At 40.5% G+C, this 17,736-nt stretch overlaps 1 protein-coding gene across 1 annotated transcript in view; it reads right to left on the minus strand.

Moving 5' to 3' along the window:
• The window catches only part of LOC117822649 (exostosin-1a-like), a 46,399-nt gene extending 36,936 nt beyond the window's left edge, over positions 1-9,463 (minus strand). The window contains exon 1 of the mRNA XM_034697497.1: positions 7,568-9,463. Coding sequence (XP_034553388.1) covers positions 7,568-8,508 — 941 coding nt within the window. The 5' untranslated portion in view covers positions 8,509-9,463. The remainder of the gene's footprint in view (positions 1-7,567) is intronic.
• Positions 9,464-17,736: the final 8,273 nt, after the last annotated feature.

Here is a 17,736-nt window from a genome sequence, read left to right on the forward strand (position 1 = left end):
CAGCTGACCGCTCCACTTTGTGAATTGTTGTCTTACTTTTGTCTGGAGACACAATGTGACAAAAATAATTTGATCAGTCTGCCTGCAGCAAGAAATAGTTCTCTGACAGCAGCAGTTTGTTGTGGCCTAAAAGCTGATTTATGCTAAAGGTAACATTAGGAATACTGCAAACCTCCACATCAGGACAAGGGTTCAAATTTAGACTATAAGGAAATCCATCACCGTCTATTTTGGGATCTTTTATGGAAGCAAAAAGTAAAAGTAACCCTGCAGAAGAACACCTGGAGCCTGTAAGTGGAAAACAAAACCTAGCTGCTGATCTGGTGCCATAAAATAGTAGACAGAGGTAAAAACTGTGAAAACAAATATTTAAAGTTAATGTGCAGGAACTCTGAGATCGACCATCCTCCCCCAACGATTATCATTTCACCAAGCTCTGTAAAGCCTGCATCAAGTTGGCTAGCGGCCCTCTGCTAGGGGCTTTGGCCAATACTGAGGATTAAAACCCTGCAAGTCTATAAATACACCTAGCAGACCAGCGTCAGCACCCAGCCAGCTATTGCACTCACCTCTCACTGCTGGATGGCTGGCATGTGTTTTCCTCTTTCCTGCCTCTCTCTTGCTTTTTACTTTCTCCTCGTTTTTTAGTTTCTCAGACTCTCACTGCACTCTCTCTCTCTCTCTGTTCCTCATTTCTCCTCTAACTCACTCTCTCAGTTTGTCTCCCACTCTTCTTTCTCTCTCACTGCCCTCATCTCTCCCTCCATCCCTCTCGTACTCTCTCGCTTGGCAGGGCCTCTTAATTGGAAACAAGCTGTGAGAGGGCTTTCAGTTTGAGGTTAAAATTGCATCTGACCTGCCTCCTGCTGTATCTTTTCTGCTCTCCTTTGGCTGCATTACAGGCTTGTACACAGTGGCTGAGTGCAGATGTCAGAAGGACAGAGTGTGGTGAAGCAAAAAGTTGACTCGACCCACTGGCCGGAAACAGCAGGAACATGGCAGGTAAACAAGTACACAATGTAGACATGCTGGAGTTAACTTGAAAAACACAAATGTGTGGAAATGAGTTGGCATTTTTAATCCTGGAACAACAGTCCCTTTGAGACCGAAAAGTTCAAGCTAGACCAGTTTATGTGAAAGAGGAGGTCGCTGAGGGAGCTGTCTTGCCTGAGACAACCTTTGAAAGGCTGGACCTCTTTGTAATGGATTAACTGAGGTATCTTCCTGGTATAGAAAGGTCACACAATTATGAGGGAGTCTGCCGCATGTGTACAAACAACAAGCACTGTGGCACAGAAGGAGTTTAGCAATCCTAATAAGCTTTCTTTGTTGCACAAAAACATCTGGAGGGGTGCCAATCCCCATCACCACCAGGAGAAGGTACGAGAGCCATGGGTGGAAAAAACAAAGGACCAACAGAGGACTTAACTCCAGTTAAGAACAACAGAGTTCAAAAGTATAGAGCACAAGGATTCACACACTAAAACTAGAAACAAACACACTCAGTGTCTCAAGCAAAGCAGTAACAGACTCACACTTCTAAAGAGGCCCACATGTTCTCACACAGGGCATAAAAGAACATGTACAAATTCCAAGCCAACATCTGGAGAATAAAGTCTGAACTATTACACAAAAATGGCATGGCCATTACATGGTAATTATGGTGAGTGGCTGCATTCAGTCTGTCACGGCTTCCTTGTTGTCAGTGGGAGAGGATAAGAGGGATTTGTTTCACAAAGGGCCACAGCCAGGCACAGAAACTATTACTTCCACCCAGTTAGACCACAGACTGTACTGTCTGACCCATAGGGCTGTAGAACAGGATCGGCATACACCTCGACCTGCATGGAAACTCAGGCCCACAGGTTGAGCCAATCGGCTCTTGTTGAATATCAACAAAATCCAAAGTAAGATCTTTGCAACGTGAGCTTTTTAATGCTGTGTGGTATTTGTCTGAGGTACACCTGTTGAATACAGGACACATTCACACATTTAGCTTATGTCTTAAACTAACTCTTAATCCATCTGTTTGTCAAACAGCTGCTCGATCCAGGGAGATATTTTAAGAGCACAACCAGTGTGATAGCTGACCGATCTGCTGCATGCTACAACCAGCTTACTCAAACTAGTGTGTTGTTTACAGCACAGAGCCAACTCAGAGGCACTTTTAATTTTGAAGCTTCAGAGTCAACCCAAAAACAAACATTGATCTCCCTGGCAACCAGCTTCTTTGACTACTGTCCCACCCACATCTTTGGCCCCTCAGTGTCTCACCCCTTTGGAGAGCTCTGCACAGTCGGGTGCCAGGCGGGGAATATGCAGCAGGTCTGGGTATGATTACAGACTGAAAATAATTCAGCATTTTTGGGGACTGATGAATCAGTTCTGTAAGACTGTAATGTTAACCATTTGGAGTTTCTCCAACAAGAAAAAACACCAAATTTACACTCAAAGCAGACTCCTAAACTCCTTCATGTAATGATTGGACCTTGATGAGCTACGGTGCTGCCGCCCAAGCTAGGAGGGTAAAACAACAATCTCGAAAAGTTACATTTATGAAGGTCCCTTCAATTTGCAAGACTCAAGGCTCCATGTAACCAAAACACTGTGTCAGAAAATTGTATCGGGGATGATTCACATGGATTACGCTTGATTTCATGAGTTCCACCACATCTGGAGCTTCTTCTGTAGTCATCCACAAAATACTTCTCAAAAAAGGAATATAATATGGTCATCAGTTGTCTTAAAAATCAACATTGCTCAAATGCAATCTTAAAGCTAGGGTTGGTGGTCACGGAAAACTAGCATGAATTTGAATGTAGCGTTTCCTCAGGACTCCGTCTAACCCCCCCCCCCCTCCCCTCGGAGCTCCACCAAAACGAAGCCCCCGCTCACATGCACGAGCGACGCCGATTCACAACCATTTATGGTGACTGATTCAAAACCGGTCCTCAGCACATCGTTTGTGTTTTGCACTACGTCAACTCATGTCTCAGTCAGGGGTAAGAAAACACCAAACCATTCTCATAGTGAAAGTTAAAAACACAAACAAACATGAAATGTATGCTTTGCAGGAGGCGGGCAGAACGGCAGGACGGGATTTGATTGGTTTCATCATTTGGCTCCTGATGGCAGGGATTGGTTGGTGTTTTCCCAGGTTTACTCCGGCTGTAGATAGAGGCTTTTTTTCCCTCTTTTTTAAAAACACATTACGTATTGATTACCATCGGGACATAAAGATCATTTTAACCAGTATAACAAAAAGTGTATCTAAATCTGACTACCAACCCCAGCTTTAATGGTTGATCACTTTAAAACTGAATGTGATACATAAGATCTGATCATTTCAATGGGCAGCATTAATTTCAGGTCTTCCCAAACTTTATGCACAAAATGTATTATACCAAGGTCCAGTGTTGGCATCATGCGAGGGGGTTATTATTGCACACACATTTTACTAGCGGAGTCCTCAGGGGCTAAAACTGCATTCTTTAAAATCACAGCACACTGCAAGATATTTCTAACAGATCTGTTTCAAACAAACTTCTCATGAAACATGTATATCTGGCCCGGAGGTGCACTTTTCACTTCGCCTCTTATGTACATAAACTGAGGGAAATGGGTCTTTGGTAAATAAAAAAATAAATCTGAGTCTAATATCATATTTTGTGATTTGGGGCGAGTATCAACCAAAGTTTAAAACTAAGGAAGGTTTATTTTATTCATTAAAGCAACCTTATAAACTACCAGTCAAAAGTTTGGAAACACTTCTCATTTAAGGGTTTGTATTTATTCTGATTATGTTAAACACAGTAGATTAATACTGAAAACATCAGAACTATGAAAGAACATATATGGAATTATTTGATGAACAAAAAAAGTGTTAAACAAAGCAGAATATGTTTTATATTTTAGATTCTGTAAAGTAGCCCCCTTTTTCCTTCATGACAGCTTTGCACACTCTTGCTATTCTCTCAGTCTGCTTCATGAAGTGGTCTCCTGGAATGGTTTCTAATGAACACGAGCCTTGTCAAGAGTTCATTTGTAGAATGACTTGCCTTCTTAATGTGTTTGAGACCATCAGTTGTGTTGTTCAGAGGTAGGGTTAGTACACAATGGATAGCCCTATTTGACTACTGTTGTAATCCAGATTATGGCAAAACCAGATTATTTCATAGTTTTGATGTCTTCAGTATTAATCTACAATGTTGAAAATAATTAAAATAAATACAAACCATTGAATGAGAATGTGTGTCCAAACTTTTGACTGGTAGTGTATATCTTTAAATGACTGAATAATGAAAAGTTGCATTCATGTAATAAGGTGTCACAGCCTTTGCACTTTATCGAGGACTGCTGTGGTTGGATGCAATAGTTTGGAGGTCTGTAATTGAAACACTTAATTCTTCATCGCAATTCTGCAGACATCAGATTTGTGAGGTGTGACCTACTCTCTCTATTACTTCAAGATCATTACCATTACCATTGCGATCTGACCATTTAAAAACAGACCTGTAGGTTTATACCTGTATGAAAAGAGTCTGGAATAAAGAAGAAATGGTTAAGTTTTCTCTTCATATTCCAATGTGAGAAGTTTGAGTGCCCATATGAGTTCAAGTTACATGTACATCTTGTTTATAGTTGGGGCTCTGGTGATCTGCAAATGAAATTGTATTCAATTTAAAAGAAACTCTGCAGAGGACAGGGGATCAAGCCAAAGCATGGTGACTGATAGCAGTGTGGCTTACAGAGGATGCACTCACTGGGAACCATTAAACATACTGTAGCCATGCAATGCAACTAAGCTGGCGAGGACTAGAGAGATACCCAAAGCTTGTGTCTCCCCCAATGCTACTTAATGACAGGGGGATTAATTTTTCCTTTGGGTTATGGCTCCAATGCCACTCGTCTCACTGTGTGAAATCACTCGCTGCCAGCACTTGGCAGCGAGGGGCAGAGAGAGCAGATAACTCATGTCTTAAGAGTGATAGAGAGAATGTTGCTCTGCTGAGTAAACGGATGAACCTCTTAAGCTGATACCCACCTACACAGGCCGCCACAAACATGAGGATCCTCTGGGGATCAATGTTAGGCAAAACACATTACATGGTATAAATCAGAACCGGTGTAAAACACCTGTCGCTAATACACACTGTGATCAAATGTAGTCTGGTTTCATAGCAGACTCCTCAATAAAGCTCCAATTATTTAATGTATACTCATTTCCATACCTGGATTTTCAAATTGAGCAATACAGAATACAGATACAAGATGTGCTGGTTATGTATGCATGGCCTTCCCCGACTTTAACCCTTTGTGTCTCAGGTAAACCTGCATACTGTGATTAAATATGCCACGGAACTATCGCCATCTGGTTTGACAGTCTGACACAACTGTTATGAGAACATTAATTAATCTCAATATAGATCACGATGTAGAATGGAAATTATTTTGTTTATATTATCACTATCTCGGGTGCATCAGACAGAAAATGATGAGCATTGATTTTTTTTTTTAAATGCAAATTTCATTATTTAGTTTTTAAATTCAAAGTCCATTTTTGAAGTCAAGAGAAAACCTGTAGAAGCAGATTGGGCATCCTGTAAAGTCCTTATGAACAATTATCCATAAAGGTATCCTATCTCTATTAACAAGCCAGGAACATAAAACACTCTAATCTATATTAGCCTTAATGTTCGCAGCAGCTCAGCTCACAGCCCCCTCAGATCTGCTGTCTGCTGAAGCATCAAAGAAACACTGATTTCAATGTGATACTGAAATAACTGCAGCCCGGACTACCATTGTATTTCTAGCTAGTACAGAGGTGTTGCAGGTTGCTATCGTTTCATGATAATGCGCTGCTGTCGAGTGATTGTGACGTGAAGAGGCGGGCTTTGAGCCTCCTAGCCAGCAGCTATAGTTGCCGCGTTAGAAAAAAAAATCGCCCCCCATACAGTGTGTGCCGATTGAGAAATGAGCTATCCAGACTACACTTGTCTTTTGTACCAGGGTGTAAACATGTTTATTTCTGCTGTAAAGATCAGCTTTTTTGAATTGGTGTGTATGTGGTTTCTGGTACTTCCGAAGCCAGCCTAAAGCAGATCCTCGGTGAACTGCAGTTTTAGCACTTCCACATTGGACTCATATCTTTAGACCGGAGGTTGCCTCTTGCATCCAACATGAAAAACTAACAACAAGGTAAAGAGTTGACATGGGGGTCAATGACAGCAAGTCCCCAAACATTGAGGGGTCACACAGGACACGGGTTGGGGCCAGGGCATTCCTGGCTCATGCAGTTGGGTAAGTCTGGGAAATGACTGAGCAAACAGGGGCCAGAGTGGCTTCCCCTTACTGGCACCAGCGCTTTGTCCCCACTAATCCACTCCAAAGAGCCACAGTCAAACACCCAGCGCCACACAGTCACCAGTAACAACACAGCACAGTCTGAGGGGACACGAAATGAATCCTGTTGGCCAAAGATGGGAGACAGGCACCAGTTTGCTCATCAGATTTGGGCACGGAAAACCGAACTGGATGACGATCACAGAGCACCTTTTGAGCCAGAGACAGTGTGCGATAGTCTTCTTCAAGGATGGGGGCTGATACATGCTCGGAATTATGGGGGTTTAAAGATTTGACCATGTGTCCATCAATACTCACATAAAATGGTAATCTATGTGCATCATGTTAACTGGAATCTAGGTCTGTGTGTTATTCTATACTATTGACAATTTTAGTCAAAGGGGATCAGGTTTCAAAATACAATGATGAGCAGATAGGCAGCGACGTTCAGAGCAAGAGAAGCAGATGAATGCACTGCTGAACAGCCTGCTATATGGACAGATGGGGATATCAATTGAATTATAATAATAAAACAGTCACTCTTGTGGCTGACATTAAAGCAAATCTACTTATCTGCCTCATGATATTTAATTTGTTAAATAAAGTCATATGATATGAGGAACATTTAAAAGTCAAATCGCCATTGCCCACTAGGACATTTATTCTGCTATTGAATAAATCAGATGAGCAGAATGGATTAAATTTAATCAGGGAAAAGAGGATCCAGACAGACGGCACCCAGAATATTTTGCATTTAGAGATTGTCTCATCATTCTGCATCAACTCTGGGAAGAAGTACAAGAAAATATCTTTATGGCATCCCAAACTACACGTTCCTGTCTGAAGTTATGTGCAAAGCTACATGATGTGAAAACTCTCATCTGAAGTAATGTGCAAAGCTACATGATGTGAAAACTCTCATAAATGCACCAGTGCTGTGAAAGAATGTAACACGAATGGACTTAAACAGACACTCCCTGCGTTTGGTTCCAGCATGAGTTAGCTACAATCTCCCCTGATGAGAAGGGCCAGGAACAATTGAGGTCTTTTGTGAAAATGTTCAAGACAGCAACACTTACCTCAGAGATGGTGAGCTCCAGTTTAAGATAACATAAAACCATTCTGAAGAAATTATGACAAGATACACCAAACAGGATAGAGGAAGAGAAACAAACGCAGACACGGCAGCAGCAGTATAAAGTAAAGTCAACAACATAGTACTTACTTGTCATATTCTGTGTTGTCTTTGTCACAGCGTGCATCCTTGTGCCTCTGCCAGTCCTTCCCATGCTTGCAGGTGGTGAGGAGGACCACATCCTCTGAGTTATGAACATGATAAAGAGCGTTCCTAGTGTCAGAGCCTATTCCTGTTAGGTACCGCTTCCCCTTAAAAACCAGCATGTACTTCCTATAAGGGGGAATAGTGTTATGTTTCAGGTAGCCCCTCTCCCCTCCTGTCCTTGGGTGTTCTTTAGAGAAAAGTGGGATAGAAACGTCAAAGTTTGGTCTAAAGTTTTCTGTGCTGATGCTTGCCTTAGCCAACATGGCAAGGCCGATGTCAAAACCAAGGTCCTCTGTGTAGTCTGGCCAGGTGCCAGAGTATAAGTTGAAAATGATGTGGTTTCTGCCCCCATTCCAAAGAGGGAGGCTTTGGATCTTTGCTTTCAAGTTGTGCACATATTGGGGTGAAAGCTGGTCCCTGTCCAGAGTGTCCAAACTCAGGACAAATAGGCATGCCTGTCCTGGATCAGGTGTGTAAAACCTAGATCCTTCAATAGAAGACAAGATGTTCTGATAACTCTCTGACATCTTCTCCCCCTTCTGCGGGGGGTAAACATACACTTTAAATCCATTCCTTTCACACATGGAGAAGTCAAAGCAGGAGTCCATCCTGCAGCGTTTTCCAGTGTAAACACCTGAGTTGGCGTCCCTCTTCTGCCTGGGAGATATGTGCTCATTGTGGTCGTCGCTGTGTTCTCTCTCCCAGGAGCTGTAGGGCTGCATGGACCCCGGGAAGCGACGCCACCGCGCCCCTGAGAGGCTGCGCTCATCACGCCGGCTGGGACCCCGTCTGGACAGCGGGACTTGTATCCCCCCAAAACAAAACAACAGGATGAGACACGCGCCGGCGGAGAACAGGGTTAAGTACCGTTTTTTGGCCTGCATGTGTCCTAAGATCTGGGATAAGATGTCTGGCGATAAATCCAAGAAGAGCCCAAGTTTTAGTTTCACCACCTCCTGCGGGATCGCTCCGCCATCTTCCCCCAGGCTGCTGTGCGCTCACGTCTCCCACCTTCTGCTTCAGATGCCTTTCACAAGTCCGGGAACTGATCCAAAGCATGTGGGCGACTTATAATGTTCATCCACCTCGTCTCCTCGTCAATAGTTGAATCGACTAGCTGGCATCAGTTTCTCCTATACAACAGAGTGACCCGGTCCACCTACTAAAGTCGGACCCCACTTCCCCATGTATAACATTACGTGGACTATACTTAAAACTATCATTTCTACCACAGAGAGGTCGTGTTTAGCCAACAAGAAAGATAGGTAAATAATATCAACACTGCACTAAATGAGAACAAACTTGTGTCTCGTTAAAGCATTAGTGTGCCAGACTTGTTGCAGTTTACTATTGTCCCTATCTAAAATGAACAACAAAGAGGACACTGGAGTCTGAAACATCCAACATACCAGCTTTGAAATGCTCCCTCAGTTATTTCGCTTTATGTAAAGACGGATGGAATAAGCATTTCAACAGTTTGCTGAATATAAACAGCGAATGTCTTCATCTGGTTCAGCTAGCTAGCAGGCTAACAGCCTGGCTGGTTTGTGAAAACATCCCAGTTAGCTTGTTAGCTTCTTGAACGCTGGGAGTGAAGAAGACAGCAAACCGGCAGTTTCCCTCTTCTCCTCAAAAACACATCCTTTCAGACGAAAAACTTATCCATCTTTCTCCTCAGGAAGCCCACTACGACACCATGGTTGTGTTTCTTCAGTCGTGTAAAGCGTCAAAGTGGTGTCTCACACAATAACACAAAAACAAGAGGTGCTGCTGCTGTAGAGAGTCAGAGCAGAGGAGCAGCTCGGCAGTCAGTCCCTCCACCACGGCTGCTATGATGATGTGACGTCCCTCCCTCCCAGGAGCACGCGGCCTCACCATTGGTCAGCGTCACATCGGAGGGGGCGGGGCTTCCAGTGCACCTATACACATCCAGAAATAAAGGAACCGAGGAGGAAGGCAGTCCCTACACTGATTTACCACAGATTCCCTGAGCTGGTCTGAGGTTTGCATCTTGCAACAAATCTGTCCCTATGAGGACAAGGGAAGTATTCTTCTTTGCTTGTTTTTTTTGTTTTGTTTTTGTTTTGATTTTTTAGAATATTTGTATTAACAATAAAGCATCACATCTTCATCTCAATCACATATTACATAGATTTGACATTTTCCCCCCACACACAAAATGAACACATCCATCCTTTAACAACTTTCCACCCCATCAACACATTCCTACAGACTTATATAGAAGGCACAGCACAGTCTTAAATCACTGACTAGATCATGGGTTCCCAAAGTGTGGGTTGGGACCCCCTAGGGGTTCGTGAGACACAAATGAGGGGTCGTGAGATGTCTTCCAGAATTTTTTTTTTCAAGTTATTAAAAAATATGTATTTTTTTTGTTTTATTTATTTTGTTTTCTTAAGTTTATCTTCCTTTTTGTTTGTACTGTTAATTTTTTATTATTTCTTTATTTTTATTATTATTTTTTGTATTTCTTTTTTTTCTTCCCTTTGTTGGTTTTATAAAATTAGTTAACTTGTAGTCAACAAAAAAATACTGAAAATATGCAATAAAAAATGTTGAATGACAAAAGTTACCTAAAAAAGTACATTTTTATCATTTATAGTCAAAAATATAGATAAGAACAGTAGCTAACCTTGAAATAAAACCGTGAAACTAGAAAATGTGATGAGTTGTCTGCCTTTCTTTTTGCCAGATGACTCCTAAGTTTAGGGTTAGTAAACAGTTAATTATCTAAAGCATCAGTAGCAGTAGGTTTAGTCATAAAGGCACAGGAAACACAGCCACATGCTCATATAGGTAGGCTTATTTTCTGCAGACCAGCCAAATGAAGACACATTAAATCAATTTGAGGGACAGTGGGGGTCGCAAGTCTTTAGCACCTATATTTTGGGGGTCGCGGGCTGAAAAGTTTGGGAACCCCTGTTATAAATGATTTTAAATATTTTTTTCAACCCTGAAAAAAATATGGACAAGAAAAATTACTAGCAAGATATGTTTAGACATTGCTCATAAATGATCATTTTAAAATAATAAGCTATCGTCTCTCATGTACTTTTTTATATATTTATATATTCTTGTACTGTACACCTTCTTGTTTGCTGCTCTAACTCTAACTCTAAGTAAAATTAAAATAATTTAAATAAAGATAGATAAAATAAAGAAGACAATTTAGATATAAACAGTGTTACAAATGGAATTTAGATAAATACAAATGTTACAGACGGATTAAATAGCAGTAATTACAGGCAGTATTATAAATGGTTTTTCTTCTAAATGTCACTGAACTGACTCAATATCATTGTAAATAATCATTGTTAATTTATATTTACAATTGTTTTAATTACAGATTCCATCAAAGAGCCCTTAATTGTTTATTGTCATTTATTTATGTATGCCATCTATGCAGACCGGTCAATTTAGCTAATATTACTATATCAATCACACCTGATAAATATAGGCTATAACATTACTAATTGATTTTCAAGTAATTTCTTAATCACATTTATGATTACATTAGTCTATATACTTATTAATAGGTTTTTGTCAATGAAATGTATTGATTTTATTTTCTTGTATCCTGAAAGATAACTTGAAGCAAAAGTTAAGACACACAGTTTCAACATCTGAACAACATATAATTATGTACTATTCCATAAGATTCTCCATCTGTGATTTGAAGGGCATCCAACCTGTGCTCTCAAGCGATTATCTGACACATTGAGACAGGTCTTAAGCACAGCCTCACTTAAGGCTGCAACACCTTGAGGTACAATCAGGCCCTTAATAGGCTTTTGAAACAACTAAAGGGTGACCAGTTTCTGGAAGCTAAGAACAACCAATCACCAGAGGGTATTTTCATTTGTCCAAGAAGGTTAGAAAAGGTCAACACATCCTTCTGAACCAGACAGTTATGCATTATCTGACACTGGAAGATGTTGGTGGTTACCAGCCAACAATTAGTCTTTACCTCTGAGAGTGCTTTCACCAACCTCAGGCCATATTTGGTATTTTGGTGCCCTTCTCTATGCAGAGCTAGAAGTACAGGATAAAAAAGGCTGACAAAACAAAATCTGCAGAGTTGAAGAGGGAAGCAGAGATTCTGTGGCTGCCTCTACCATCAGGCTGCTTGAGGAGTTAGGACTGAATTGACAGGCCCTGAGGCAACCCATCAGATCAGTCTCAGAGGCAGCTGGAAGCAGCAGCAAGGGGATTTGGTTTATGTGCAAAGACCTGACCTGGACTCCAAGAACATTACATCAAGAGATCAGAAAAACAGATGGGAGGGGTGGTGCTGTGAAGCAAAATCCACCACTGAACCCACCTAATCAACGGAACACAGAGGATGAAGGATGCCTACTTGAAATCATCCAAGCACCAAAGGTGCATCGCTCCTAATGATTTGCTGAATATCATGTCGGTGCTTGAAGGGTCATGAAGGGAATGAAGGTCTTTAATGTATGTATGAGCTACATACACCACTCACACACTAAAACACATGCACCCTTTTGCAACACAGTCTTTTGTAACATTCTTACCAGCTAAGCATGTTGGATTGAATAGAAATGTCCAATTTACACTTTTAGAAACAATTAGAGAACTTCTTGTGAAAGACGGATTAAAATTGACTGTAAAAGTTAACTGAAGATTCCTATGAACTCTAAAATAAATCAAAACATTCTTTATCCAATGATTTGAGCTCAAATGAAATCCCTGTTGGACAATTATAGAACAATTTTGTGACATTTGAGCACCAGAATGAATAATAATGTAAGTACCGAGGATACTCAACAAACACACCTGTCACATCTCTGCAAAATAATGTGCAGGTTTTATAAATATGGGGAATTTATAGACTAACTTAAGAGTTTATGTTGATATTTTTAACATATACCACCATAGGGCAGGGGGGTAATGAACCAAGACCAGACTCGAAAGACAGTTTGTAAAAATGTCCAGTGTTTTGCTGGTGAAAGAGGGGCGATGCTTTTGGAAATATCAAAATGTAAGATGACCTCATGTTGGGCATTGGATTGTGAGACCTTTTGGTCCCCTTTACTTGGCAATAATTTTCTTAAACTTCATGCATTTGTCCTGCTTAAATGCCTTGACATGAACACCAGCTGTGTATATGAACATGACCTTTGACCCCTCTATTGGGACAGTTATCAAACAAGAGACATAAAAAAGTTTCAGCCTTAATAAAAACTAAATATGTGAAAACCATTAGGAAAAAATAAAGTCAAGTTTGCCCTGAGAGGAGTTGCACTGATGAATGAGGACCAGCAGGACAATGGCACTACAGTGCATTAGCCAGCAGGTCTTTTCTGGCATGTAGTAAGCCATGATGTGTTTTCACAGCTGCTGTGCTCTGAAAGACTATGAGTGATTTTTCAGAAGCGGGGAAAGAGCAAGAAGGAATGTGAAGCTGCGTTCCTCAGGAGCTGTGGACCAGCTATCTGCATGGCCTCCGTTCCCCATGGACCACTGATCAAAGACAGGGAGGGATCGACAGCCACCTCCTCATTCTCTGCCTCCCTTTCTCTTTGTCTCTCCTCTTTCTGTCTCATCCACCCCTCTCCTCCCTCTTACTCACTGCATCCTCCCCTCTGCTGCTCTCTGGCATTCTTTCCATCTCTGCTCTCTTTCATCCCTTGAAGTAATTTACGAGGTGGGTTACCGATGTGAATCCATGGATGTTGCTTTGTTTGTGCCACTACAAAGATCAGATGTGCATTGTTTATATGTCACTGAATTTGTATACAAGCTTTTTAAAGTGGTCCATCCGTGCGGATACGACAGTCCCCCAGCTTAAAGATGCAAATTTATAATTGGCCTTCCTGTTGGCTAATTTGGATGCATCACTTCAAAAAGTAATGTTACAACAGATTATAAAGACAAATCAACATAAATATAGACAGTATGATTCAGTATAAACATACCGACACATACATAAAAACACCTGTCAGACCCTGCTTCTGTCTTGCTATTATCTGCAGCTTAATGAGTATGTGGAGATGCTGTCTTCCTGCTGTTGCATTGTGTTTGCTAAGCTGAACACTGGCCAGATTTACAGCAGCAGGGTGACTGAGCGGGAGCAGCACTCCCATCGTGTAAAACACGCAACCATGCCAATATCCAATTTGGATTCACCCAGGTCAACATACTCTTCCCAGCCAGCCTGCTAGTCAGCCAAGCAACGGACAGGTAAATGGAGATTCAGTATTTCTTTCTGAGTTCAGCTTTAGGTCATTAATTCATTTTTTGTTATTAAGTGTAATAAAGAGCAGATTTTTTTTGTATCAAACTTTTCACAATCTTATGAAACCAGAGCATTTCCAAGAGTGGAGGGCATGACTCACCACATGCAGAAGCACTTACATTTAAGTAATTGTGCATGTGCCTCTTTCATGTACAGCCTTGGATATTATAATTTAATGTCCCCTTCTGGCTGAGACTGACGGCCTTGGTGATGTGCCTCATCCACCGGTACTGATGCTGAAATGCACAAATCACATCTGAGTGTGCAGGGCGAACAGTGAAATGAAGGGTTCCTGTGACAAATGGAAGTGCCAACGGCTTGATGTGAAGAGGCCAGTGGGATTATCCCCACAGATTTAAGTAGAGGGCCACTTGATACCCTGAATATCTGGCACCTTCTATGTGGTCTGGAGAAAACTCAGACGGAATTAGAAAGAAATAGTTTGATATTTGGTAAGTCTCTTTTTGCTATCTTAAAATTAGATGAAAACATTAATATCACTCTCATTTCTGTGCGTTCAATATGTCACTATTGCCAACAGGTTGTTAGATTAGCTTAGCCAGTTAGCTTAGTCTATAATATAACCCTCATAGACTATTATTTTCAATTTTAATAATTTTGGTTTAGTATGGTTTCAACTGACTAGATATATTTGATTTTAAGCAAGCTTAAGAGATTCATCTTTTGTGAGAGCCAGGCTACAGTGTACCCCTCTTTGTAGTGTAAGGGTTAAACTACCCAACGTTTAGCAGTAGCTACTTAGCTGACTGAAGGACATAATAGTGGTATCAAATATAATCTCACAACAATTCTGCATTGATATACTGGTATGCCTTTCAATGATTTCAAAGACAGTCAAAGAAAGAGTAGGAACAGTGGGCAGGGTAGAAAACCACAGGAGAGAGTGTGGAAAGACATGCAATAAGGTTTGATTTGCTGCCCGCTTACTATATGGTTTACAGAGGACTATGACCGCTGTACACAGGACTTGCAATCTAACAGCTGTGCTAAATCAGCTCCCCTAGGAGCAGATTTCTGTTAATCAGTAATTTGATTACTTCAGATAAATTAAATGTGCTTTGAGTAGGAGTAAACCTTATGATGTCAAGTCTTTATAAAGTTAATAAGAAGGTAAAAGGTGTCACAGTATAGGAAATTCAAAGACATTCAGGTTAGAACAGGATGGCTCAAAATATAGAAAACTGTCAACAAAAGATTTTATTTATCACTCATTCACTGAGCTCATAGGTGAATAGCTGAAACCTTTAACCTCCTGTATGTCTGTCCATAATAAGGTCTAAAGCTAGACTATCTTTGATGCAGGGCTAAAGCCATTGTCACATTGCTCTTTGAGTTCAGTGTCAATGTCAGCACAGGAACATATTCATTTAGACACGTTGTTTTCCAACCAACTTTTGACAATTCCAGCAACTGCATTTACTTTTTTAGAAAAGGAAATTATTTCTAAGTGTCACTAGATGAAATTAACCTTTGCTTTGTTTGAGTTTTATGTGCTGTCCATGGGACAATATTAGGATGTATCCTTTGAGACCACGAAGGTCTGTATTATCCTGTTTTTTCCAAACAGCTGCTGAGATGTTATGGTTTTGTCCAAAGTGAGGGTCTGGTCAGCTGATAGGACAACAGATAGAGACCCACATTTCCATACCCAGAGAACTGTGGCTTGAATAGCAATACAAAAAAGTATCTCAGGGGTCATATGAATTACTTATTACTTCATTTTGAATGCCATTACAACAAATCTGCAAAAAGAAAATGAGGCCACAGCGAAAGGTTGACTCCATTAGGTTGTAAAAGTCTACTCTGGCTCCCAGCAATCATTTCTGCAAAGTGCTTCAGTCATAAGGACCTGTCACATAAATTTGAGTGGCAGAAACTAAGAGCTCCCATGACCCTGTTAAAATTCAGAGTGAATTACCATGATCTATAAAACACTCAAATTTTTTGAACATTTTTGGTAATGAAACAAAAGCAGAGACGTATGCATCTAAAACTGTTACTGAATGTGTGTAAAAGGCTTTTTCATTTACATTTGATTTGTTTGAATATAGGTTATTAGGCCTGCATTTAATGGTTGTTTTATTGTAACTTAAAAAAAAATAACCCCTTCTTAAACAACACCTTTAAATAAGTGTTTTGAAAGTGGTTTGACAAAAAATAAAAAAGCAGGACCGGCAACAGAACAAAACCCAAACATGGTCAGACACAGCAAAGGAACACAATACAACACAATGACACTGTCAATAGGAAGTTCAATTTAAGAATCCAATTTAGATGACACCTATTAATCAGTCATCATTATTCATGTTAAATGTTGTCAGATAGTGAACATTTTTAGTTGGTTATATTTTGCTATGTTTTTTTCATATTTGAGACTCTCAGAAACATCTGCAGGGGTTTGATGTTTTAATGACAGGATAATGATCCCTTAGCAGACATGATTTGCATCATATTCCTTTTTTCTATTTTCTGCCCCTTCTTCTGTCCTCGCTCTATTTGAATTCAATATTAGACCAAAATAGAGAAAAAGGACAAAGGGACTAAAGGAGAAGAACAGAGGAAAGCTTGTCTGTGTGCGTAGGCAGTTTGTGTGCATGCACACTACGCTTAACCCTTGTGTGAACATCTCAATCACAGAACAGAGATCAGGTTCAATTACACATGCAATAACTTTTAGGTCTCTATAGGCCCAAAAGCGATTTGTATGCTAATAAGTATGACAGCAGTAATGACTTGCAATAAAGGTAACATCTGCCCCTTGATCACATCTGATATTAGAACATTACCACAATCAGCCTTTGCTGTTTGTCTTCAAACTACTTGTTAACCTCTAAACTCCATGTGGAAGTGTTTTGGCATGTGGGACTGGTGATGTAATAACCTTTCTCTCAACCTTTTCCCATCTCCCCACTGTGTGTGAAAGTGTTTGTATCTGGGTTTCAGCTGTGTGCTCCTGGGGGTAATGGAAAGTAAGACACATTCTTCTGTGGAGTCAATTTCAGTCAGTCTAATTCATGAGGAACAAAGTAACACATTTACCTGAGAGGGGTTAGATACAGGAACATTAGAGTGTATTGTACCTGTGTAATTGAACTAGATAGAAACAATTATTTAATGTGACAAAACAATGAAAATCTATGAATTCTCCATCCCACAGGGTACATTAAATATAATTGAATGAAAATTGATCTTCTTGTGTTGAGTGTCATATAATATAAGGATCAGCAGTCTGAGCTCATGTAATTTATGGATCTTTGCTTGATATATATTCATGACACTGTTCAACATAAAAGAACTTAATTAAATCCATATAACAATATAAAAAAACAGCAAAATTAATTACATAAACGTTTATCAAATAGCAGCCATACATGGCAGCTAATTTCAGCTGTAATTAGATTTGATACATGTCTCGGAGATACTTGTTGACAGTAGAGCAGAGACACTGGAGCAGGGTATGTTTCCTGTCTCATTCCAATGAGAGGAGCCTGCTGCGTGCTGCTCTCACTTCAAGGGCCTGGAAAAGATCAATGAGGAAGAATAGCAGTGGGACCGGACTACAAATTGAGCATCCTTTAATCACCTCACACAGTTCACGGTGGTGTGAAAGTTCCCGCCATGAAAAGGTTTAATCACTGGCAAAGCTGAATAGAGTCAAGTTGCTGTTAATAAAGGGCATACAGGCCCTCAGGGTACACATGCACGTGTATATATGCTAATGCACTTTGGTACACATACATACATGAAAAATCCTTGCATTTGTGCATTTAGACCACCTTCTGCATCCATGAGCATGCAGAGCTGAAAAAAA

The sequence above is a fragment of the Notolabrus celidotus genome, chromosome 12, assembly GCF_009762535.1.
Source record: "Notolabrus celidotus isolate fNotCel1 chromosome 12, fNotCel1.pri, whole genome shotgun sequence".
NCBI lineage: Eukaryota > Metazoa > Chordata > Actinopteri > Labriformes > Labridae > Notolabrus > Notolabrus celidotus.